This window comes from Acomys russatus, chromosome 6 (assembly GCF_903995435.1).
Source record: "Acomys russatus chromosome 6, mAcoRus1.1, whole genome shotgun sequence".
Taxonomy (NCBI): domain Eukaryota; kingdom Metazoa; phylum Chordata; class Mammalia; order Rodentia; family Muridae; genus Acomys; species Acomys russatus.
In genome coordinates, this window is record NC_067142.1 from 87,081,028 (window position 1) to 87,106,112 (window position 25,085).

Genomic DNA, 25,085 nt, shown 5'->3' on the forward strand with positions numbered 1-25,085 from the left:
TGCTCCACTCATAAGATCCAGCATCGGAAACACCTGGTTCCCATCAAATGATGGGTGGATACTGAAAATGTGATGCATTTATGAAACAAAATATACTCCAACTGTTAAGAAGAATAAAAATCAAATGTAAGTGGGTGGAGCTAGAAACAGTCATCCTGAGTGCGGTAACCCAGACCCAGAGGGACTCATACCGCATGCTTTCTTTTATAGGTGGATGTTAGCTTTAGACATGTGTGTTTCATTTAGAACACCTGCAGAGGTTAGATAGGTAGTAAGGGATGTTGAGGGCAGGGATCCTCCTAAGGAAAGGTAAATAGAGAGGAAACAAGAACAGGAGGATTAAAGAGATGGATGAGAGGGCAGGGCAAAGGAGGGAAGGTGTGTGTGTGGGGGTGACAGGCAACACGAAAGGCCTGTGGAAAGGACGTATGGAAACCAACAGCTGTAGAAGCCTACTTAGCTACATTCATATATAAAGTGAATTCAATGAAGTTATCTACAGTGGAGGAGCTGGCACCCGCACTAGACAGCATACGTTGTCTGTAGTCTCAGTGACCACTGTCACACGCGGGCAGAGGTGACTGGAAAGCATCTCCGATTTGTATTTCTCTGGGACCAAACGTCTTTTTTGTGTTTGTTTGCTGTTCGTGTCTCAGCTCTGAGAACTGCTTGTTTTATTAGCCATTTACTGATACCATTGTTTGAATTTTTGTTGCTTAGTCGAGTTCTTTGGTATATTATAGATATTAACCCTCTGTTGGATATGTAGCTAGCAAATATTTTCTCCTCCTATGTAGCCTGGCTCTTCCTTTAACTATTTTCTTCGCTATACAGAAACCTTAAGGTCTTTTTTCTTGATTATTGGCCACAGTTCTTTAGCAACTGGGGGCCTATTCAGAAGGTCCTTGATTGTGCTCACACCTTCACGTGTTTTCCCTTAAGTTTCAAGGTCTTTGATTCACAGGGGGCTGATTTTTGTTAGATGTGAGAGACGGGGTCCTGGACTCACCCTCACACATGCAGATGGCCAGCTTCTCAGATCCATTTGCTAAAGATGCAGTATTTCCTCCAGTGTGTATTTTTGACAGATTTTTCAAAAGTCAGGTGACTGTGGGTTTATATCTGGATCTTGTGGGCCACTGATCTCCGCATCTGTTTTTGTACCTGTGTCACGCTGTGTTTGTTCCTGCAGGTCTGTAGTCTAACCTGAGATCAGGAATGGCGCTGCCTCCAGGACCTTCTCATTGTTCAGGAGTGCTTTGGCTCTACAAGGTCTTTTGTGCTTCCATATGAATTTTAATGTTGATTTTTCTATTTCTGTAACAAGTGCCGTTAGCATTTTGATGAGGGCTGCATTGAGTCTGTAGACTCTATTCTCGCAGTATTAATTCTTCTGATCCATGGCTATGAGAGGTCAGTTTAAAGTTTGCATTGTACATGCTTTTTGCTTCCTTGGTTAGACTTACTGCAAAGTATTTTAAAGCAGCAGTTGGCCTTGTTAAGGGTTGTGGTATTCTCCCACAATACCTCTGGGCCTTTCCTTCAGGAGCTTTGGGTGCCTTTTCTTTCCCTTTAACAAGATGAGGTCTATTTTTGCCTCCTTTATCTTTCCTTGTCTCCCTCCCAGTGCCTGACTGGTGGATTTTATTTTGTTGTGCCAAGGATTGACCCTCATACCAGTTAGCAGGCACTCTTCCACTGAGCTACATGCTTAGCCCTACTTCAACTCTTTTTGTTTGTTTGTGTTTTTTGTTTTTGTTTTTTTTGAGACAGGGTCTGACTGTGTTGCTCTAGCTGTCCTGCAACTCACTATAAAGGCCAGGCTGGTCTCGAACTCATAGAGGTCACCTGCTTCTGCTGGCATTAAAAGTGTGTGCCGCTTTGCGTAGCTTAACTTTAACTCTTTATATCAAGGCTGAGTCTCCCCGAGTTACCCAGGCTGGCCTTGAACACGCAAGGCTCTGTTCTCAGCCTCCTGAGTAGCTGGGGTCCTTAGCTACTTTACTGCCTTCAGAATAGGCTTATGCAAGAGAGTGGCAGGGAGAGGCTAGCCAGGAGTGTCTGGGAAAAAAGAAAGAGGAAGGAAGTGGATGACTGCCTTTGGCCCTGATGAAGGGGCAAGGGTTTTTATGGGCCAGGCTGCCCTGTCCTCAGGACCTGAGAGGGTGTTTGAAACGTTCTTGCCTCACCGTCCTTTTGGCCCCTGGCATTCATGTGGCTATTTTTAACCCCAGAAGGCACTGGGTAGGGACTGTGGAGATGGATGTGCTGTTCGCATGTCACCCACTGGGATATGGGCCGCCTGCTTGAACAGCTTGAGCAACAGACTACTTACTCCCTGTGGGTCAAGCAACAGGGGTCCCTGCAGTGTTAAGCTTTCTAAGCAGTAGAGAAACTTCAGCTGCCCACCCACAGACCCCCCCCCCAATCATGTGCCACTAATCCCAGGCCTGATTTTCAGGGGGGAGACTCCTGCCCTCTTCTTGAGACTGACTTGCCTCAGAAGGGGGGTGGGGTGGGGAGAGATCAGGACCTCATGGTGGAAGACATCCTCCCTCTCAGCCAGCGAGAAGAGCCTCCACTCCACTTGGCCTGGCATATGACTTCTCCCTCCTCTGCCCTCTGCCTCTTTCAGCGAGCACCCCCAGGAGCTGGCCTTCCCTGCTTCTAAGCAGTCCCCTGAGGGCAAAGTTGGGTGCTTGCTAAAGAGAAGTCTAGACTGTGGCAACCCTGGGGGCGAGTAAATAGTAACTATTTTCTGCTGTGAAAGCCAAGGCATTTTGGCTTGTTTTTCTTTTTCTATGGGAGAAATAAATCCAGGTAGCTTTTTGGAAAGTAAAACACCGGGCACCTTGTGGGTGATGTGGAGGTCCAGGTCTCCTGCTAACTGCAGTGCGGCCTTGGGCAAGATGTCGGCCTCATTCTTCCATTAGCCAGCATGGGGCCCAGAGTGGTCTGCAGGGTCCCTCCTGTGGGGCAGAGTGGTCTGCAGGGTCCCTCCTGTGGGGCAGAGTGGTCTGTAGGGTCCCTGCTGTGGGGCAGAGTGGTCTGCAGGGTCCCTCCTGTGGGGCAGAGTGGTCTGCAGGGTCCCTCCTGTGGGGCAGAGTGGTCTTCAGGGTCCCTCCTGTGGGGCAGAGTGGTCTGCAGGGTCCCTCCTGTGGGGCAGAGTGGTCTGTAGGGTCCCTGCTGTGGGGCAGAGTGGTCTGCAGGGTCCCTCCTGTGGGGCAGAGTGGTCTGCAGGGTCCCTCCTGTGGGGCAGAGTGGTCTGCAGGGTCCCTCCTGTGGGGCAGAGTGGTCTGCAGGGTCCCTCCTGTGGGGCAGAGTGGTCTGCAGGGTCCCTCCTGTGGGGCAGAGTGGTCTGCAGGGTCCCTCCTGTGGGCAGAGTGGTCTGTAGGGTCCCTCCTGTGGGGCAGAGTGGTCTGTAGGGTCCCTCCTGTGGGGCAGAGTGGTCTGTAGGGTCCCTCCTGTGGGCAGAGTGGTCTGCAGGGTCCCTCCTGTGGGGCAGAGTGGTCTGTAGGGTTCCTCCTGTGGGGCAGAGTGGTCTGCAGGGTCCCTCCTGTGGGGCAGAGTGGTCTTCAGGGTCCCTCCTGTGGGGCAGAGTGGTCTGTAGGGTCCCTCCTGTGGGGCAGAGTGGTCTGTAGGGTCCCTCCTGTGGGGCAGAGTGGTCTGTAGGGTCCCTCCTGTGGGGCAGAGTGGTCTGTAGGGTCCCTCCTGTGGGGCAGAGTGGTCTGTAGGGTCCCTCCTGTGGGGCAGAGTGGTCTGCAGGGTCCCTCCTGTGCCTCCCACCCTCTTCGTTGTTTTCTCCTCCCTCTTAATGCCTTCTCAAAATCTGTGAGTTTCCAATGATGAAGACACACACACACACACACACACACACACTGAAGGTGCAGAGTCCCCTTCTCAGTCCCATGTTGGATGCACTGAAGGCACAGAGCCCCCTCTGTCTCATGCTGGGGAGACCCGAGCCCTCTCCAGGACACTATGTGAAAGGCATCACACCAAGAACTGAGTAAATATGCCAAGTGGTTGTCACAGCACCTGCTTCTTCTCATGAGCTCTGAGAAGGCTGGACTCCAGATAGGAGGAAGGAAAAGCTATGAGAGGGGTGGCCCTGGGCAGTTAGCCTTTCACCCTTTCTCTGCCTTCTTTTTGCATCTGCATATCCCTGGAGTTGAGGCTCCTCTTTTGTCCATATAGGGGTGACAGTGGTGGCCTGCTGAGGTGGCACAAGGGCAAGTGCACAGGGATTTGTGACCTCGGACATTCTGTCTCGCTTCACTCCACCCCTCCTAAGTTGGACAGGATGGGGTGGGTGGATGGGAGAGAGTTTCAGGCATGCTGGGACTCTGCCCAGTTCCCAAAGCGTCCCTTCCAGCTCCTGGCCTCACGAAGTGACTCTTTTGCAAGCTGGTCTTAGCCTGTCTGCACATTCCTTCCTCAGCCCCACTCTGCCTCCGCGACTGGCTGTGTCCTCTGGGCCTCAGTGCTGGCTTCTTCAGACTTCAGCTACGTGTTGCACCCCTTGCAATGGACATTGGACATAGCTCTATTTGCCCATTGGCAACCACCCCCGTACTTCGCCCTTCTGGGCTGGCCAGCCTTCCCAACCCATTAATGACCTGTGGGCTACACTTTACCAGAACAGCCTGCCCTATAGTTCCCTGGTTTTAGACAGTCTGTCCCAGGCTTTCTTCCTTCCAGCCCCGCTGTCTTCTGCGTGTGCTCATTGTACAGATATTCCCTCAGTCTCAAGGCCTGGATAAATTATGCGTGCCAGCTCCCACCCTGATGCACCTCTCCACTCTCCCTGAGCCACAGATGACAGAGAGAGACCTATGGGACACTTAGGACTACATGGCAGAATATCCAAAATGAATACAGTGGCTGTGCTCCTGCCGGTCACCCCCTTCCCCCACCCCTCCTCACTGTCTCCCACTCCTGCAGGTCACCCCCTTCCCCCACCCCTCCCCACTGTCTCCCACTCCTGCAGGTCACCCCCTTCCTCCCACCCTTCCCCACTGTCTCCCACTCCTGCAGGTCACCCCCTTCCTCCCACCCCTCCCCACTGTCTCCCACTCCTGCAGGTCACCCCCTTCCTCCCACCCCTCCCTACTGTCTCCTGGGGCTGTTTCTGCTCACAGAAACAGCTGCACCCACAAATGTCCTGAGCACATCTTCCTGATCAGGCCACTCACACCCCACAGGGCAGTCAACTGACCGGTCCCTGCCTTCTCTGTTTCCTCAGATCACTCTGCCTGTCTGATCTGGGGTGTGTATGCTGCTGGAAGCTATGGTCCTGGTTCTGACCCTTAGAATAGAGTTGTGGCTTTGAGAAAGTTATGGCTCCTTGTTTCTTCACATAAGAAATTTACTGTTTGCTCAGCCCTGGTGTCTGACTGTCTCTCTGTCTGAAGCTCCCTCCGGGGACTGCATGGTGTCTTGGGACCATGGTACAAGGGCTATGTGCAGAGCTTTGCAAGGCAGAGAACCAGAGCCCATGGTTTTGTCTGGATGTTTCCAGCCTTAGCTCCTGCTTATAACAATGTTGACAGCCTGTGTCTGCTGTTTCTCAAATGCTCTACTTACCCCCAGCCCCTCCCTTTCCAAGGGAAACTTAATCACCCGTTGTCTTAATGACAGTTTTGCACAGCACATTCCCCAGGTTAATTACCTGTGTGAACCAAATAGCTGCCATTTTAATCTCTTGCAAAGAAGAGAGCTGCAGCCAGTTGGAGGTCCCTTCCTCCTCAGCACATAAGTACACAAGCACCCACATGCCCTGCTGTACCCACACTGGCCCCTGCCTGTCTTTGTTTGGAAATGGTCTGCTTTTGTGACCGTTAGAAAGGTTAGTGTGTAGGCAGAGGCTGTGCATGTGTGTGTGTGTGTACACTCACTGTACTAGTTGCTTTTCTGTTACTGTGATAAAATATAACGACCCAAAACACTTAAGAAGAAAGAGTTTATTTTAGCTTCTGTCCAGAGGAAAAGTCGGTAAAGACAAGGAAGGCATGGTGTGGGAGCAAGAGGCCGAGAGGTCACATGTCATCCATATACAGGAAGCAGAAAGTGAGAGTAGGAGATGAGGAAAGGGTATGACCTCAAAGCCTGCCCCCCAGTGACATACTTCCTCCAGCCAGGGGCCAGCTCCTCAGGTTCCGTAACCTCAGGCTGCACGTCCGACGGGGTGCTGAGTGGTTTAAATCTGTGAGCCTGTGGAGGACGTTTCTCAATCAAATCACAACACTGACACGCACGTTGCCCTACGTGTGACTCTTATGGCTGTGGCAAGGTATCTTTAAAAAAGCAGCTCTAGGAAGGATTTGTCGGCCTACAATTTGAACGCAGAGTGCATCGTTGTTGGGGAGGTCGTGGTAGCAAGGGTGTGAAGTCACATTGTATCCACAGTCGGTAAGCAGAGAGGCGAATTCTGCTACTCAGCTTGCTCTTGCTTTTTTATTCAGTTTTGACAGCTAGACTATGGGATGCTGTCACCTGTGCTCAGGGTAGGTCTTCCTCTTTCAGCCAAACTTACCAGGAAACACCCGTATAGACACACCCAGAGGTGAGTTTCCTAGGTGATTCCAAAACAGTAAAGCTGACAATGAAGATTAACTATCAGATGCACACACACACACACACACACACACACACACACACACACACACACACGTGCACACACTCGACACGCATATACGCATGCACACACAGGACAGCCATCCAGACCTTAGCACAGGTTGGTATATCAGAGACATGGCTGAACTTTTGCAAAGGGTCCCTAGAGAGTAAGAGGTGTCACCATTGAGAAGATGGAAGAAGGTGAAAGGAATGTCAGAGCAGGGTAGCTACTGTGAGAGGGAAGCAAGACCTGGGTTGGGGACATGCAGCATGAGACTGTGAGGTCATGGGCTTGTGGGGCTAAAAGGGAAGAGGAGAGGAGCAAGGAGGAAGGCGAGGCCCGGGGACGCATTTGGACAACCGTACTACTCCTGTCTGACTTCCCGTCCCACCATTCCTGTGCTTCAGGCCTTTATTAACACAAAACACGGCTCTTGCTTCGAAGTGAACCAGACTCAAGTCATTCCAAGTGGCAGTTACACTGTGGAAGTGGTCACACCGGAGAGTTTACACAACACTGTATTTACCAAACACGTTGGTGGGGCACTGGGTGGGCCGCTTATAGCAGAGGGCTGGGCTCCGTTGCAGGCTTCGGATGCTGCCGGCTTCAGCTTCTGGGCCTGTGGAAGCTCATGGACTGCTGTGTTTATAAATTCACGGGGTCTTACCTGACAGGCAGTGGGTGATGCACACAATACACAGGTGGCTGAGGAAGACTGAGGACAGCCCAGACCGCTCTACCTCAGAATCTGTACAACTCTAAGTCCCCACAGTCGGCGAGTTTTAATCATCTTTAGAATCTTTAACACAGGTATGAGATTTCTAGTAGCTCGCCTCATACCGTGCCTCCAGCAACGTCTGGCAGGTCCTCTGTGGACACCGCATGGACGTAGGCAGTCATGCTCATGGGTAGAAGTGACTTCCCATACTAGGGTGGCATCTCTGTTTCTCAGGGGATCTGCCCGTTTTTTTGGTGAGGAGCAGAGGAGAGCAGTGTCTTGGAAAATCTACTTAGTCTCTGCCAAGCGTAGTGGCGGTCACGTGATCTCCGTACACCTTTAGTCAGAATGGCACCGGGCAGTACGGACGGAGTCAAGGGCCTTGGACATGCATCCCTGCTTCATCCTTCCACTCTCCTGACCTGTAGACTGGGGTTACCCACTACGGAAAGTGCAGTGTATCAGCCTCAGAGGTCTTGGAGAGGTGAGCCGAGGGTGTGCCTGGAGTGCTCACGAGAGCAGCTGTGGTGTAACGTAATTTTGGGGTGTGTGGTGACCCTGAGCTCTATAATCAGCTTTGGAAAATTGCTTTTCTCAATTTAGGTTAGACAGCGATAGAGCTGTCTAAACAGTTTGCTCTAAACCAGAAAGGAGATGAAGTCAAAGACGGCTGGGTGCCCTGGGGCCTCGTCATGCCCACTGTCTGCTGCAGACTCTGACTTTGACCTTTAATAGTTGCAGGGAGACCCCTGGGCACTGATAGGGCCCACACCGAGGAAGGGATGCAGGCTGCCCTCTCTGCTCCCCCACAGCTCTTTCTCTTCTGGGAGGTTGGTTTCCCAGCAGACCTCTGGTCTGTATCTTCTTCCCCTCTTAACTCCTTTGTCCTGCTGGAGCCATGGTTCTGTGGTTCTGGGATGGTGATTCTGGTCCAGGGAGGTGTAGCCTATGTTAAGTCAGGAACAACTTGTTACCACATCTACCCTGCCCTTGACCAAGGAGGAAGGTGGCATGGGAGGTATGTGTTTTCTTTACCTCTCTTTCTTTTTAAAAATTTGTACAAATATATATATATGTATGTATGTATGTATGTATATATATATATATATATATATATATATATATGTATGTATTTTTTTTCCCCCTCAAAGACAGCAGGACTTTTTGCTTTGCTTTATTTTGTCCTGGCTTCCTCTTTGGGCCCTGGCTGGTGGCCATGATCCTGGATGTAGCTGACATGGACACAGATTCCCCCCAGCCCCCATCATCCCTGAGGGAATGGCTAACCAGAGCCTGCTTTCCTAAGCTCTCCTCCTGTTCTTCAGAGCCTTCCTGTGCGTGCCCCCTCTTTCCCACTGTGATTCAGGCCCCGTAGGCGCCTGTTCATTCCTCTGCCCTACTTTATCTCTCTGCAAGGGGTTGTCTTTCAGGCAGATTGCTGAGATTCTAGAAGGCTCTAGGAGAAAGCCCAGCCTCTCCAGCTGGATAGAAAGCAGGAGCCAAACTGGCTGAAGGCCTGGCAGGCTGGACCGATAAGAATGAGGCATCGCTCAGATAGCATGCAGGGAGCACGCTGGCTACGTGACCCCACCAGGAGGGAGGCAGTAGCTGCTGAGAGCAGCCATTGCTGCAGAGAAAGGGGCACAGAGGGCCTGAGAGAAGAGCCTCACGTGTGCTAACACACATACACGTGCTCTATACAGAGGGAAACTGAGGCCCAGCGGGAAAGAACCCGCTTCTCTCTGGCTGAGCTTCTATTGAAGCTGTTCTGTTTCGGGCCCATCCCGCTGGCAAGCTGACAGCAGAGCTACTTAAAATACCTGCCTGACGCTGGGGCTCGGCTTCCCTTTGAGGGCAAAGCCAACTCCCTCTTCAGCTGTGTTTTCAGACATGAAGCACACAGTGTCTGAAGCCACGAAGCCATCTGATCCCTCATCAGTACCTGTGCACGCGGAAGGGTGGTGGCCTGAGGCACCATGCGGTCTCTATGGCTGAAGGCGGCTCAGAGCAATTAGCCCACACTGACATTGGGCATCTTTAACATAGTTTATTCTATAATCCTGTCTATATTCCTACATATAAAATTCAATTAATATCCAATATATGAAGGTTTAAACACATCAAAAATAAGTAAAAGGGAAAAAGTCACCTAAAATTAGGTGGCCAGCTTTCCCATGCTAAATTCCCTAAAATTAGAGATATTAGATTGAGCAATATGCAGCTAGCATGGCTATAGGCTAAAATAGGTGAATATCAGCAATTTAATGTGGTGTTTTTCCTCCTGTATATTTCCTTCCCAATGTAGTCTGATCCTTAAAAAATATGTATTTGAGATCATATTGTATATGCAAGTTTAAGCTTACCTTTAATCCACAAGACATTATAATGTAATCCCTTCCCCATGCAATTAAACAGTTTCTCTAAACTCTTTTTAACAGTTACATAATATCCTGTCATTTGGGAGTACCAAGATCATTTCCACCACCTCTGGCTCCTTGTGCAATGTCCTAGGCTAAGAAAGAAAGAGCCTTGTGTGGAGTGCTACCCTGGCCGCACAGGGCTGGGCTCAGCTCCCAGCAGAGACTGGGGTGCTCACTCCAGTGACAGCATCTGCCAGAAAGCATCTGTCTCTCCTCCGGACATGTGCTGAGCACAGACAGAATGGAGTGGAAAATATGCCCGTGGGGCAGGGCAGAGTGTGGGGAAAGGCACACTCCCCTGCCAAGGACCAAGTAGAGTCCAGAGGGCCTCCTGCTCTCGCCTTCCCAAAGTGCTCTCTGTGCTGCGGGCTCCCCCAAGGTCAGCTTTAGGCTCAGCTCAGGTCCTGCTTAGTGTTCTGTGAATAAGACAGAAATGGCCGGCTTTCCCATGCTCCTGGTGAGGTCGGTCACTCGGCAGCTCCCTTAGGGGAAGTAGGAGAGAAATACTGCTTACCTCAAAGAGCTGCTGTGAGAAGTTTTGTTTTTTTTGTGTTTTTTGTTTGTTTGTTTGTTTGTTTGTTTGTTTTGACACAAGGTATCAAGGTATCATTTAGCCCAGGCTGGTGTTGAACTCACTGTGTACCTAAGGATGACTTTGAACTTCTAATCCTCCTGCCTCCACCTCCTCAGGGCTAACATTGCAAACATGTACCAGCTTGCTCAGTTTTATGCTGTATTAGGGATCAGACAAAGAGCTTTGCGTAACCTAGGCAACTGTCCTGCCACCCATGCCCTTAAATAGGTTCTTGCATTGAAATTATCTAATACAGTTCTTGTTACCTGGCCGGGGCTCATCACTTGATATTTTATTTTCTTAAGAGACAGGCCTCATTACGTTGTCCAGCCTGAACCCAAGCTTGAGTTTAAGCTGTCCTGTTGCCTCAGCTTCCTGAGCAGCTTGTAGCATAGGCATGCAGCTTAACCTTAATACTCCATTCCTCTCTCCCTCCCTCTCAACTCCTTTCAAACATGCCGGAGGTCAGGAAAGAAATGGCTATTGATCACGTGGATGATGGTGAGCACGTGGTGAGCATCGCCAATCATTGCTCACTCATTCATTTATTCAGCAAGTACTTAGCAGGGGCCAGCGGCGTGCCAGGTGCTTTCTCCATGCTGGGAGGCAGCGGAGAAGGAAGGCCGGCCCTTGTCCTCATGGAGAGTACACTGTAGAAAGGGAAGATAGGCAGTCAACAGCAATTGACAGGCTGCAGGCAGCACACAGCGTGCCAAGCTGTGTGGAAGAGAAACCCGGCAGGGAGAGTGGGCGTGGCCAGGATGGAAACTGGCTGGTGGTGGGCACAGTCTAGGTGGGACACAGATACCGATGCATACTGAGACACTTCTGGGTGTGATAAGGAAGGGTGGGTGACAGTGCTGTTCCTTCTCTGACCAGGACTAAGAACTGAGAAGTGTGGAGGAGAGCGGAGGCCCTGAGAACAGGGCACTCGGCTCTCCCAGTGCTGTGATGTTGGTTAAGGACTGCCCACAGCTCACGACAGGTCCAGCATGGTCACAGAGTATACCTGAGCAGAGGTCCCCATGCACAGGATGCTAGCCCAGGCAGCATGTGCTCTTCTCTGCACGTAGCTGGAGGATTGTGGATGAGAAAGGATTGGGAGAAAGAAGAGGCCTGGCATGCATGGAGAGCCAGCAGAGCCCAGTGGTCTCGTCCAAGCCTCACTTGGGCTTGTGAGTGAACATTCAGCCGCCTGGGCTGTGCTCTTGGGCAGGGTTTGGGGTTACGGCTACTCAGGGAGAGCAGATCTTTGTGTGTGGAGCCTGAGGAAGCTGGCAAGCCCACGCTGTGCCTGTGGCAGCAGTATGCATTGCACAGATGCTCAGAGCTACAGCCTCAGAGACAAAACCACCTCTCTAGTCACCTTCAGTCTTCTGTTATCCTGGCCTTGACATGGAGCCTGTCCATGTAGCTCCATGGTTCAGTTCCATGTCCCACTCAGAAAGAGATGCAGGCCATGGAAGGTGTGGTACTGTTTGCCAGATGATTGTGAAGGTTAGTGTTGTCAACCGGATGGACTTTAGAATGAGTCCATCATTTTGGGCATGCCTGTGTAGGATTACCATGATTGTGTCAACTGTGGGTCTGGCTGGGATCCTGGGCGAGCATGCCCTGAGCAGCAGCATGCGTTCCCTCTCGCTCTTTGACTGTGGATGTGACATGAACAGCTGCCTCACGCTCCTGCAGCCTTGACATCCCAATATAATGGTCTGTTTCTCTCCATTGGCAGAAGGGCTCACTGAGGCTAGGGAGAGGGTGTGGGGGGAAGGACCACCCTTGTCTCCCCCTTTTTTAGTCGCAGTGGGTGAGTGCTTAGAGCACTGGGCATTGGGAATCAGTCTCTGTGACAGACGGCTTGAAACCTTCTGAGGTAGCAGAGGCAGCGGTGATGGTCAGAGGAACTCTGACAAGGACAGAGCACGTCTTGAATAAGGCCTTTCTCTGTTAAGTTGATTTGGTCAGAGATTTTATTACAGCAACAGGAAAGGGAACCAAGACAGCTGGCTTCTCTCCTGTGGACAAGGCATCCTGGTGCTGGGAAATGTTAACCAAATATGGGCTCCTAGAGAAGAAACTGTCTGCTGGAGCCCAGCGCTATGCCTGGCACACAAGGCATGCTCAACAAATACCGTGGAGTAGCTCTGAGTCATCCCTCACTCGATTTACTGAGGAAAAAGATAGCCTGGGAAGTGGAACAACGGAGCAAGCAGCAGAAGCCCCAATTTCCTTGCTCTCTTTGTTTCCTAACGCAGTAGGCGCCAAGTCAACGTGGCCTTTTCCTCCCATCTTATTCCCACCCACATCACACCGCTGCCAGCTCTCTTTAATGCAACAGCATGGGCCAAGATTATTTTCCACCACTGTGTACCCCTTCCCCGACCCCAACACTGATCTACTCTGCTTTAAGGCCACAGAATTAAACTAAGCGATGACCAGTAGCCCTGAAATTCATCTTTCTCAGTGTGTTACTGACACGGGCAGGTCCCTTAAAGGGACCTGTGCTGGGATCTTAGGAGAGAGCCCCACGAGGACCCACCCTGAGCCCCGCCACCATCTCCCTTCCCCACAGTGGCAGATGAAGTGCTGCAAGTGTGACTCGAGGCTGCCTCACAATTACAACAGTCACCGGGTGGAGAACGTTGCATCACCTTCGGGCCCCACACGCTGGTGGCAGTCACAGAATGGTGAGCACCTGCCACACATAGGAGCCTGCGATTCTGGAGGCGTATGGAGGTCTTCCAGATGATTTGGGTTTCTGTAGCAAAGGGTGTGGGAGGCAGGCAGGCAGAACCTTCTAGCTTTGCTCTGGGGGGTTCTCTTGGATGCTATGGGGAAAAGGGTTTACTTACAGTGAGGAGGCGTGCTGGGAGGGGATCGCACCTGTTTGACTTTGCCCTTGTCTCTGTGGGTGGGTATGTGGAAGGACTTGGGGACAAATCTGTTTGTGACAGACAAGGTGGGACCTTCTGGTGAGCTATCACCATCTGACAAGGACAGGCTTGACCGTATAACACGACTGGTCCACTCCTTTCCCAGAGGTTGCTCAGAGTCAAGATTAGAGATGTTCTGGCTGGCCGGAGCTCATGCTGTCAAGGCCCTCTTTCAGGGTGTGGGGGAGGGATCATCCTGCCCAAAACTTCTGTTTCTTGCCTTTCCAGATGTGAGCCCTGTGTCTCTGCAGCTGGACCTGGACAAGAGGATGCAGCTTCACGACATCATGATGGACTTTAAGGTTTGCTCTTCGGGACCTCAGGAGGGGACCTGGGCAGGGAGGATGGCATCATATGCCAGGGGTCCTCTCTTAGAGTAGGGACACTCACTATGATCTTACATTATAGATTGTATAGGTGGTGTCTGGCCACCAGGCAAGAGGCCTCCTTCCCAGCCCCCTCTCCTGACTATGCTGTAGTTGCAGACGCTGGTCCTCTCTGCAGCCAACATCTTCAAGCTGTCTAATCAACTCTACTCTGGCACATCCCAGCTCCACTGGGCTTCGTTGCTTTTTTATGATTTGGATATGAAATTGTCCCTGAAATAGCTCATGTGTGGATGGCTTGGACCACATTGGGTAGACCCAGTCATCAAGTGGTACCTGGATCATGAAGCCTCTGATGTAGCCAGTCTATCAATGCGTTGACGGACTGATGCTCTGTGGCATTGTTCCAAGGCGATGGTTGGAAGAAGAAGCCAGTCACTGGGGGCTGCCCTTCCTCTGCTTCTCTGCCTCCCCGCACCTTGGCCTTCTGTCCCTCACTGAGTCATCAGCTGTACTCCACTGCTCTGGGTGTAGCCTATGATCCCAGCGCTGAGGGAAGGAGGGCAGGAGCTGGTGGATCTTGGGGCTAATTGGCCAGCAGTTGTAGCTGAATCAGCGAGATCTGGGTCCCATAATAATGCCTGTCTCAAAAACAAAAAACAACAAACAAACAAACAAAAAAACAAGTCAAAGAGCTACTGAGGAAAGTAACCACCTCTAGCCCCTATTTGCTCACATGTGAGCACGCACCCCCAACACATGTGCATACACAGTATGCATGCATAAACATACAGAAATCCGTAGAATGTACCAGGAATATAGGCACCTATGTGGGGAACAACTGAGTCAGGCTTTATTGCTGTGACAAAAATCCTCTGAACAGCCAGTTTGTAGAGACAGGACTTACTGTGGCTTAGGATGTCAGAGGTCTCGGTCTGTAGCGGCTGCTGCATTGACCGAGCCAAGGCTAGACATCGCTGCACAGAGTGTGCGGTGGAGTGGGCCAGATCAATAGTGACGGAGAGAAAGCCTGGGCTAGGGACCTAAGGCCAGGTCCTCAAGCTCACATGGCAAGCACAGCTCTGCCACCTTCGTGGCCCCTGCTGTACTCTACTTTAACAACTTTGAAGATGAGGTCAAGTTTAACCAGCAGCCAAGAACTTCCCTACCCACAGGAAGGGCTCAGGGCAGAACACCTCTTGGAGAACAGACTATCCCGTCAGCGCTGCGGCCTCTCGAACCCTTCCTCCTGTGTTAAACTCTCCTCTGAGGCACTTCTTTGGGAGGCAGGGGTTACGCCCATTTGTGACAGGTCACGTGCTTTTTTCAGAGAGGATTTAATTTTATTTTTTCTACAGAAATAGTCAAAAAAAAAAAAAAAAAAAAAAGATAAAGTTCTTAGTAAGATGAGACAATGAGGAAAATCTGTGACTTTCCAGCATTGAGAGGAGACCGAGGCGGACTCTAACAGGACCCAGTTTCTTATCTGGCTGAGGAAGTTGGCTCTGAGAGCCCTGCCCTACAAAAGGTCAGGGTATTTTGAGAAACGCCAGCAGTGTTTGAGCAGATGCCCAGTTTTGCAAGGTGACAGTTTTGAAAGGCAGCACTAATTCAGATATGGCTAAATGCTTTTGCTTCTCTGCTGTCTCCCATCCATGTGTCAGGTTTGGCCACACACATAGCAAATACTGACGGTATGGTAGAATTGGCATCAGGTGTGAGGGACAGAAATACCTGTAAAGTGAAGCCACAACGACGCTGCTTATGCTAAGTATATCAGAGAAGACGGAGTGAGTGAGCGAGTGAGGAGTGAGTGAGTGAGTGAGTGAGTGAGTGAGCGAGCGAGTGAGTGCGGGGAGGCAGGCAGTGGGATTCTGGGAGGGGCATCTGGCTTGGCTAGCCTTGGGGTCGGGGTTGTCGGAGAATCACCTCACAGCCAGGCGAAGGGCGGTGCTCATTCTAGGCAAAGGCTCTTTCAAAGCTTCAAAGCTAAGGGCAAGGAGCAAGAAAGCCTGTAACAGGCAAGAGGGCGAGAGGAGCCACAGGGGTGTGGAGGGTGAATGCCTGTGGTTGTGCGAAGGCTGCAAGTCACCTCTCACCCAACAGTGTGCACTTGGCCCTGGAAGGAGCCAGGGACAAGAAGGCAAAGTGTGGGCGGGGGGGGGGGGGGGGGGGGGGCGGCAGCTCAGGGCACTGGGGACGTATGGCAGTCTCTGGAGACATGTCTTGGTTGTCACATCTGTGGGTATCAATGGCTGAGGTCAGCATGCTGGTGAGTGACCCTGCACTTCACAGGGCAGCCTGATGGCACCTTCATACCACCCTCACAAACAGGAACTGTGAGCTGAGAGACCCTGCCTAGAAAGCAGGAAACTGACAAATAAACAATGGTGGTGCTGTTTCTGAGGGAGCAGGGTGCTGGGCTAGGAAACACAGGATGCGAGTTAGATAAGTGTCCCCATCCATCAGTGACAGGTAGACTTCCCACAGAAGACGAGGAGGGTGTGGCCTCATTGAGGGCCAAGCAAGGAGCACAGAACCTTTGCACACAAGGTCAAGTTAGAGTTTATTTGAGAAGGGTGGGCATATTGGCGGTCGCTCTGTCGCTGTGACGAGACACCCAAGATGAAGCATGGAACAGAAAAAGGGGGTGTTATGACTTCCGGGTCCAGCTCACTTGGTTGCTCTGGGGCCCACGGGGAGGCTGGGCACCACGGCAGGGTGCAGTGGAGAGAAACTCATCGCTTCACGGCTGGGGCGTGGGGCACGGGGCACAGGGTGTGGGGGCTCTGGCTACTGTTTTACAGCACAGGACTCATCACGAATCTCTGTCATTTTCCACAGTCCTTGCTGCTGCTGGCTCATTTCTCCCTCCTCATTGCAGGAGTCTGCTTCTGTAATTGTGCCCCCCCATGGGAGACTCCCGGTACCCCTTTCCCTCAGCCACTCAACCCCCATCCACATCCCTGCCCCATGTCTCTCCAGGGTCTCATGCCAGCTGGCATGCTGATTGAACGCTCTTCTGACTTTGGCAAGACCTGGAGGGTGTACCAGTACCTGGCTACAGACTGTGCCAGCACCTTTCCCCAGGTCCACCAGGGCCAGCCTAAAAACTGGCAGGACATCCGGTGCCGGCTCCTGCCCCAGAGGCCTAATGGGCATTTAACTGGAGGAAAGGTAGGTACAGGAGACCCGAACCAGCAGGCAGAGAGAGGAAGCCTGTGTCTCCCAGGCAGGAAGTGAGAGCATGCCAGCTCAGGTCATCTTGCTTTGACCTTCCAGAAACACCTGGACGTGTCTGCTCCGTCATTAGCCCTGACTTTCCCCAGCTTCCTCCTATGGGCCTCACGGGTACATCCCTCTGTGGCCTTTTTGTGAGGACCTTGGGATGACTACTTATGCACAAGTTTGCAAAGAGCATATATAATTTCATTTTTCATAGGATATACCATAAAATGAATTTTTTTGGTTTAATCTATCAGTCTGCCAGATTGGAGGAAAATTCAAGAATAACCCAGAGCTCCAAAGACATGTTCAATGGAAATTACACCTTGCCTACAGAAACACCAGAATTGTCTCTGAGAATTTTACCCGTGTACTCGGGCTCTTCCCCAAAGCATAGTCCACTCCCCACAGAGGAGCCTATAGCTTCCTCTTCCCCAGGAGGAGCAGCTCTGGTGACAGGCAGGCTGAATGCTGCCCCCCTGTGGCCACAGATCTTCTTGCGCCCACCTAACAGTAGTTTTGGACCTTCCTAAAGCTGTGGCCCTTGAGTACAGTTCTTTATGTTGTGGTGAGCCCCAACCACAAAATTATTTTTGTTGCTACTTCATAACTGTAATTTTTCTGTTACGAATAGTAATGCAAATACCTGTGTTTTCCTATAGTCTTAGGTGACCCCTGTGAAAGGTCATTCTGTCCTGAGGGCGTCACAACTCACAGGCTGAGAACCACTGATCTAATAGCTACTTTGGTGAAATCTTTTCCCAGCCAGTGTGTCCACTTATCCCTAACCATGGTCAGAGTCCAAGGCTTCTTTCTCGTTTGTAGGGGGTTGAAGTGAAAACTTGGTGGGATATGTGGGAAGTCGCATGTGATGGGTGGTTTGTAGACCAGATAAAAGCTTCCTCAGGGCTGAGGGCAGCCAGCACCGAGCGTTCACGAAATCCACGCCTGCCCAGTCACTAGAAACTCACCCATTGTTGTGTAGACTTCATGGGAAACGCTAGCACTGGGGCTGGTGAGATGACTCAGCGAGTAAAGTGCTCGCCATGACAGCCTGAGGACACCAGCGTGGCGAGAACCCATGTAAAGGTAGATGGTGAAAACCAACTCCACACAGTTGTCCTCTGACCTCCACACACGTGACATGGCACTTCATGTGCTCCGCCCTCACACCATGTTCACATACCAATAATAAAGAACAAACTTAAATTAAAACTAATAATAAATAAGTTATTATCATCCAAACTCTCCTCTGTAATAGATGATGTAGCAGGAAGCTCTTGGTAGATTGTACGTTCCAAAACACACACACACACACACACACACACACACACACACACACACACACACAGGGCATCAGGCCCCGAGGCCATGGTCTGTCTCAGGTTCCTAGTGAGAAGGGTATGAGGACAGAAGGGAAGGAGAGCAGAGCATCTGAGTGTGGTGCACACGTCCGTCCTCTGCAGCTCTGACTCTTCTCCCTGAACAGGTCCAGCTTAACCTTATGGATTTGGCATCGGGTATCTCTGCATCTCAAAGTAAAAAGATTCAAGGTTGGTTTGACTCTCCCTCTTTCCCAAGGTCCTGGAGTTGAGCAGTAGGGTTATGGAAATTCCCAGTTCCTTCCTACTTCTTCAGTGTGGTTGGGGAGTAGTGCTTGCCCCACTCACGATGCTCCAGGGATGCGGGTAGGATGCTGCGGGGATGCGGGTAGGATGCTCCAGGGATGCGGGTAGGATGCTCCAGGGATGCGGGTAGGATGCTCCAGGGATGCGGGTAGGATGCTCCAGGGATGCGGGTAGGATGCTCCAGGGATGCGGGTAGGATGCTGCGGGGATGCGGGTAGGATGCTCCAGGGATGCGGGTAGGATGCTCCAGGGATGCGGGTAGGATGCTGCGGGGATGCGGGTAGGATGCTCCAGGGATGCGGGTAGGATGCTCCAGGGATGCGGGTAGGATGCTCCGGGGATGCGGGTAGGATGCTCCGGGGATGCGGGTAGGATGCTCCGGGGATGCGGGTAGGATGCTCCAGGGATGCGGGTAGGATGCTCCAGGGATGCGGGTAGGATGCTCCGGGGATGCGGGTAGGATGCTGCGGGGATGCGGGTAGGATGCTGCGGGAAGCTGAGGGCTGGGATATCTGTGGTATAGTGAGAAGGTAGGAAAGGAGACTCCATTGGCCTTTCACTTCCTGTCTTTCTTTCCATCTCCTCCTTGCTGGTGCCACTCTCAGAATTAGGGGACATCACAAACCTCAGAGTCAACTTCACCAAGCTGCCTCCTGTGCCTCAGAGAGGCTCCTATCCACCCAGCGCCTACTTTGCAGTGTCGCAGCTACGTTTACAGGGGAGTTGCTTCTGCCACGGACATGCCAACCACTGTGCCCCCAGTCCTGGACGCCACAGAGGTCCCACCCCTGCTGTGCAGGTGACAACCCAGGGTGCAGAGGGCGGAGTGGAAGGCCTGGGACCAGGGCAGACCCTCCCATGAAGCGGTGCAGCCACCCAATTTAAGTTGTGGATATTGCTGGTGACAGAGCTCAATGGCAGAGCACTAGCTCAGCATGTGAAAGGCCAGAGCAGGGTAGGGAGTGGGGCTGGGCATGGTGGTGCATACTTGGTAAGCCCAGGAGACTTAGAAGGTAGAAGTCGGAGGAATAGGAGTTCAAGGTCATTTTTAGCTACTTAGTGAGTTTGAGTAGTAGGGCTGCAAACCATCTTGTAAAGAAAAAAAATTCCCCCAAACAAGCAAACAATAAAAACAAAAAGGACATAGGTATTTAGTAATTCTTTAGGAATGGAGGCAAAGCTACTGTTTCAGGAATCCAAACTGTTTACTTTAGGTCTGCATTACAGCTTGGGCTGGTTACAGCCTTTAGCCACTTGTAGATGTGTGGGTACAGGGAAAACTGAGGCAAAGTCTCTCAACCTGTGTCTCAACAGCATCACTATAGCATAAAAACTACAGTGTACATATGAAAACATTGTCATGAACTGTAAGATGTGAGAGCCAGACGTGTCTGGAGCTCTATTCCCAGATGCTCTGCTTCCATTACTGATGTTTGAAGCTCTAGGCTGCTGTGATGCCCTGTGGCCCCAGTGTTTGCTCCCCTGGCAGTAAGGTGTGGGGCCAGGTGAGAGGTCACTGCTTAGTGTGCACACAAAGTCCACTCCGGACACCAGCCAGCATTCACATAGTAATACGCTCTGGGGCTTCACTGTCAGCCCAGATGGGATGACCCTGGGGAGAGGAGAGAGAGGCTGTAGTGAAGGAGCCTGGGGCCTTTTGCTGGCCTTTCCCAGGGTGCCAGTTTGCCAACATAAAGGTGTACGGTGCTGAGCCTGGTGGCAGAGGGGCAGGAGGAAGTCAGAGGGTTTGTGCAGAGAGCGGCTCTGTGTTTGCCCTGTCTACTCCTGGGCCCGTTCCTGCAGGAGGCTGCGGAGAAACCCAGAGGGAACCTCCAGACTCTCTCAGGGCAAGGAGGTGGAGTAGGAGAGCCTGAGGCTGAGCAGGAGGAATGCAGGGTGTGAGGAGCAACTCTCAACCTTGTCTGTGAGGTTCAAAGTTCGAATGGGGCTTGGTCAGGGCTCTGGTGTCTGTACAACACCCACAGGTGACCATGCCTGCAGCCAGTGCTGCCGTTTGTGGAGGTCAGGGGACCTGGATGGGCCTAGGAAGGAAGGATAACACGCTCCACTTGTCTAGAGAATGCGGAAAGCAACCATGGCAGGCAAAAGCCCCATTAGGATTGGCCAGTGGGAAATGCCAGCTTACACAGGGCATGGCAAAAGATTCAACTATGGCAGGGAGGGGGAGAGGAGCTGAGAGTGAACAGGTCCCTGAGTGCCAGGCTGTGGAGGAGGGGCTTAACTGGGGGAGGCAATTAGCATACAATAGTGGTTCTATTTTTATATCTTAATGAGTCTAGTAACAACTCACCATGCATATTCCACCAGCCAAACGGCTTAGTCATGGATTGCCAGAATGAAGCTGCAGAGAGCGCGCCAGCCTTTGGAGTCTATTAGCACCATGTCCCTGACCTTCCACGGAGCCCTGGCCTGTACATTACAGATATCAGGGAGCATGGAAGAGCCTGTGAAACCCTTTCTAGGATGCACACATGCACAGGCACACACACAAACAAACATACAGACACAACCACATACATGTGCATTGGCCTCTCACAGGCACACAGCATGTGTGCTCACATACAGGCCACCACAGTGTTGCAGGCCCTGGGAGAAGGCTGAAGCATTTAAGTGTGGTGTCCTGGAAGGGCATGTGTCCAGGCCCCCAGGGACAAGCATGTTGGTCTGCGGGGAGTGGGCACATCCAGCCCCCAAGCTTCCCTGTATAAGTTGTTTCTGAAAATCACTGGCTGGCTCCTCTTCCAGGTCAGCGATGTCTGCGTCTGCCAGCACAACACGGCTGGCCCCAACTGTGAGCGCTGCACCCCCTTCTACAACAACCGGCCATGGGGACCTGCAGAAGGCCAGGACGCCCATGAGTGCCAGAGTAGGAGCCTGGGGACAACACCTGTCTGCAGCAGCTGGGATGGGGGCTGACCCTCTGCTTCTTACCTGGGACACCGGGAGTCTGGTTTTGTTGCTTATGTAGAAACTGGCTTGGGGTGGGGGTGGAATCTCCTCACCACCTCCACCACTGTTCTGTCAGCCATGGGAGAGCCACGCCCCTCTAGGCTCCTTGATCTGTGTTAGACACATCTGGATCCCAGTGGTCACATCCCTATACCCAATGGTCCTTGGATACAGAGCCTTTGTCTGTGCAGATCACAGAGTGGCAGGGGCCCGTCTGCGACTCTACTGAGGGCTAGAGTTGCATGTGAGGGCCTCCTTTTCTTCAGGAGTCTGTTCCATACAGAGAGTTGGGAGGCCCGAGTGTTTGTCCCCTCAGCCCTCTTCCTGGCCGTGCAGCCCTCCCCAGCTTCCTTTGAAATTGGGCCCCCACTTCCCTGCTCTACGTCTTGCGGAGTTGATACCACTTGGGTGCTTGCCGTGGTGTGATGGTCCGTTGCTGCCCCATGAAGTCAACCACGGATCTCCCCGTCCAGGGTGTGACTGCAATGGCCACTCGGAGACCTGCCACTTCGACCCAGCTGTGTTTGCTGCCAGTGGGGGGACAAGTGGAGGCGTGTGTGACAACTGCCGGCACCACACCGAGGGCAAGAACTGCGAGCGCTGTCAGCTACACTATTTCCGGAATAGACGACCCGGTGCTCCCATTCAGGAGACGTGTATTCGTGAGTAGTGGCTTCAGGGACGGTTTGCTCTCTCTCCATTCCCCCCAGCTTGTCCCTGGGGTCAGGGAAGCCATCAGGAAGCAATGAAGCCTTGGTCTCAAGGAAGGACCTATAGATTATTCTTTTTGTTGTTGTGTTGTTGGTGTTTTCTTTCTTTTTTCTTTTTCCAAGACAGTGTTTCTCTGCCTGTCCTGGAACTCACTTTGTACACCAGGCTGGCTTCGAACTCACAGATATCCACCTGCCTCTGCCTCCCAAGTGCTAGGATTAAAGGCATATGCCATGTTTTAACTTTGCTGTGCTCTACTGAAAGAGTCGCATACCCTCGCTGGTCTCTGGACCATCAAGCAGTGCACTTGCTGATCAGTTTACAGCCTTTGTTTTGGGTACAGAGAGAAAGAAGAAAAGCCAATCACAGATCTGGCCTTTGGAGCCACACACACATTATGAAACCGAGGGTTGCAAGGACATACCTCTTGAGTTCTGTTTCCCCAACGTTGAGAACTCCTCCAGAGGATTATATTTTAACCTGCTGGCCCCAGCACAATAATGGGCAGATTGCTGTGGTTGAGTATTAAATGAGTGAAATGGCTTAGCATGGCCGTTGGGCCCCTGGATTCACGCAGGACACTGGTTTTCAACCTTAGCACAGCTCTTCGTGTTGTGGTGATCTCCAACTGTAGAAGTATTTTTGAAGGAGAGATAAACATGTTTTTGTTTAGATCACAAGTGGGGGGATGAGAAAAAGACTTGTGAGAGAACAGGTGATGTTTATCCCCTTAGAAGTCAAACCACCATGTGAGGGAGATTGGTTGTTAACCAGCAGAAAAACATCCTTGAACAAATTCTCAGAGGAGGTATAAATGTAAGCCAAAAACAGGAGGCGGGGCCTTTGGAGACTTGGCATAGTTTTGGCTGTTCATCACCCCACTTTGAGACGCTCCTATAAAGAATTGCTCGAGGGAAGGCTTTGAGGTTCCTGGCTCCAGCTGAGGCTCCGGGTTCCAGCAGAAGAAATCCTGCTGATTATGCCAGGACAATCGTTTCTCAGAACTGATATCCTTATGGTTTCATTATTGGTTTTTTTTTTTTTGTTTGTTTTTTTGGTTTTTTGAGACAGGGTTTCTCTGTCCAAGTGCTGGGATTAAAGGCATGCGCCACCATACTTGGCCATTATTGTGTTCTTTAATCTCCTTTTCCTATTATTTAGGTTAGTCAGGTTATAAGTGAGGTCCTCTCGGTTAATAAGTTTGTAATAAAATATAATTATTAAGAAAATTGAGCCTACATATTTTTGTTGCTACTTCATAACTGTAATTTTGCCACTGTTATGATTGTAAATATCCGATATGCAGGACATCTGATATATGGCCCCTGTGAAATGGCACTTCAACCCCCAAAGGTGTCGCCGCTAGGTCAGAACCACTGACCTAGGAGAAGGCAAGCAGGATAGAACAAGTGCTTGAGGCCAGTTTGATCAGAAAAAGCCTTTTGGACAAAGGAGCCTTGAGTTTTGAAAGGCACGACGGAGTCAAGGAGCAGGCAGGAGAAGCTAGGCAGCGGGCCAGTGTCTGCATCTGGAACTTGTGAGAGAATCCGAGTCTGGCCCTGCCTCCCCACTCCCAGGACACTCTCTAGTATGTCACACCTGCAAGCATTGTGTCCTCACCTGGATGGCAGCTCCTGCCTGTGGAGGCATCATATGGAGTGGGCAGGGCGGCCTGTGAGGGCACTCAAGAAGTGATAAGCACAGAAACAAGAGTGTGGTCCTTAACAGGAGCCAAGCACTGCCCCACCATTTATTACTCAGAAGAAATTGCTTTTTATCCTGTGTCAGATGGCAAGACAAGTACAATGGGTCTGGCTTGGCTTGGGTCAGGACAGGGTTTGGAGCAGGCTGTCCTGGCACTTGCTCTGACCTCTGATTTTCCTTTGTTCCTGCCTCTCAGCCTGCGAGTGTGACCCAGATGGGGCAGTCCCAGGAGCTCCCTGTGACCCGTTGACGGGCCAGTGTGTGTGCAAAGAGCATGTGCAGGGAGAACGCTGTGACCTTTGCAAGCCTGGCTTCACCGGACTCACCTTTGCCAACCCACAGGGCTGCCACCGTGAGTAGAGGGCCTGGGAAGGTGGGGTGCGGCATGAGGTGGGCTGTGTGGACCGTGGGACCAAGCCTTGTCCTTGAAGTGTTCTCTTCAAAGGAAATCCCGCTCCAGGCACTGTGTGCTGCACCACTGTCCTCCAGCAAGTGGCAGCACAGGCCTGGGTTGGAAGGTGGGTTTGAGTCCGCCAGCGCCAGGGTGGGCAGGCTGGAGGCCAAACTGCCAGGTGGCCAGAAGTTGCAGTGGCCTTATGAGTCAGCGATGTTATGCACAAGGACAGGCCCTGTGACTTCAGACTGATCTCACAGCAGAACTCAACTTTTGGTGGATGTACCAGCTCTGCATTCGCTCTAGGTTCTGTCTGCAGAGTGAGAGGAGTCTAGGGCACAGTGCCCAGAAGCAGTGCCAGGCAGGGCTTGGTAGGCTGGGTCCCCGAGGCCACTCTCTCAAGAAAGTCAGAGGCCAGACGCTTTTCCAGGGCTGGGCCCTCTCTGGAGCATGTGTTTTGAGGCCAGCCTCTCTGTGGGACCCCTTCCTGTGCTCACTGGCCCTCCTTCCCACAGGCTGTGACTGCAGCATCTTAGGTGCCCGACGAGATATGCCTTGTGAGGAGGAAAGTGGGCGCTGCTTGTGTCTGCCCAATGTGGTGGGCCCCAAATGTGATCAGTGCGCCCCTTCCCACTGGAAGCTGGCCAGTGGCCGGGGCTGCGAACCCTGTGCCTGTGACCCACGCAACTCCCTCAGCCCCCAGTGCAACCAGGTATGAGTGGCATCGACCCACGGGCTCTGCAATCACAGAGGGGTCCTGCCTTCTAGTCTCTCTCTCTCTCTCTCTCTCTCTCTCCCCCCTCCCCTCCCTCCCTACTTTACACTGTTCTCTGGTCTTCCTATAGTCAGGCAAGGCTATATCT

The 25,085-nt window shown here is 51.8% G+C and overlaps 1 protein-coding gene across 1 annotated transcript in view; it reads left to right on the forward strand.

Annotated features, from left to right (window-relative positions):
* Lamb3 (laminin subunit beta 3) overlaps positions 1–25,085 on the forward strand; it is a 42,836-nt gene that overhangs the window by 4,983 nt on the left and 12,768 nt on the right. Inside the window, exons 4-12 of the mRNA XM_051148169.1 lie at positions 12,904–13,018; positions 13,493–13,566; positions 16,576–16,767; positions 18,305–18,368; positions 19,049–19,242; positions 21,210–21,330; positions 21,887–22,075; positions 24,025–24,180; positions 24,738–24,934. Coding sequence (XP_051004126.1) covers positions 12,904–13,018; positions 13,493–13,566; positions 16,576–16,767; positions 18,305–18,368; positions 19,049–19,242; positions 21,210–21,330; positions 21,887–22,075; positions 24,025–24,180; positions 24,738–24,934 — 1,302 coding nt within the window. The remainder of the gene's footprint in view (positions 1–12,903; positions 13,019–13,492; positions 13,567–16,575; positions 16,768–18,304; positions 18,369–19,048; positions 19,243–21,209; positions 21,331–21,886; positions 22,076–24,024; positions 24,181–24,737; positions 24,935–25,085) is intronic.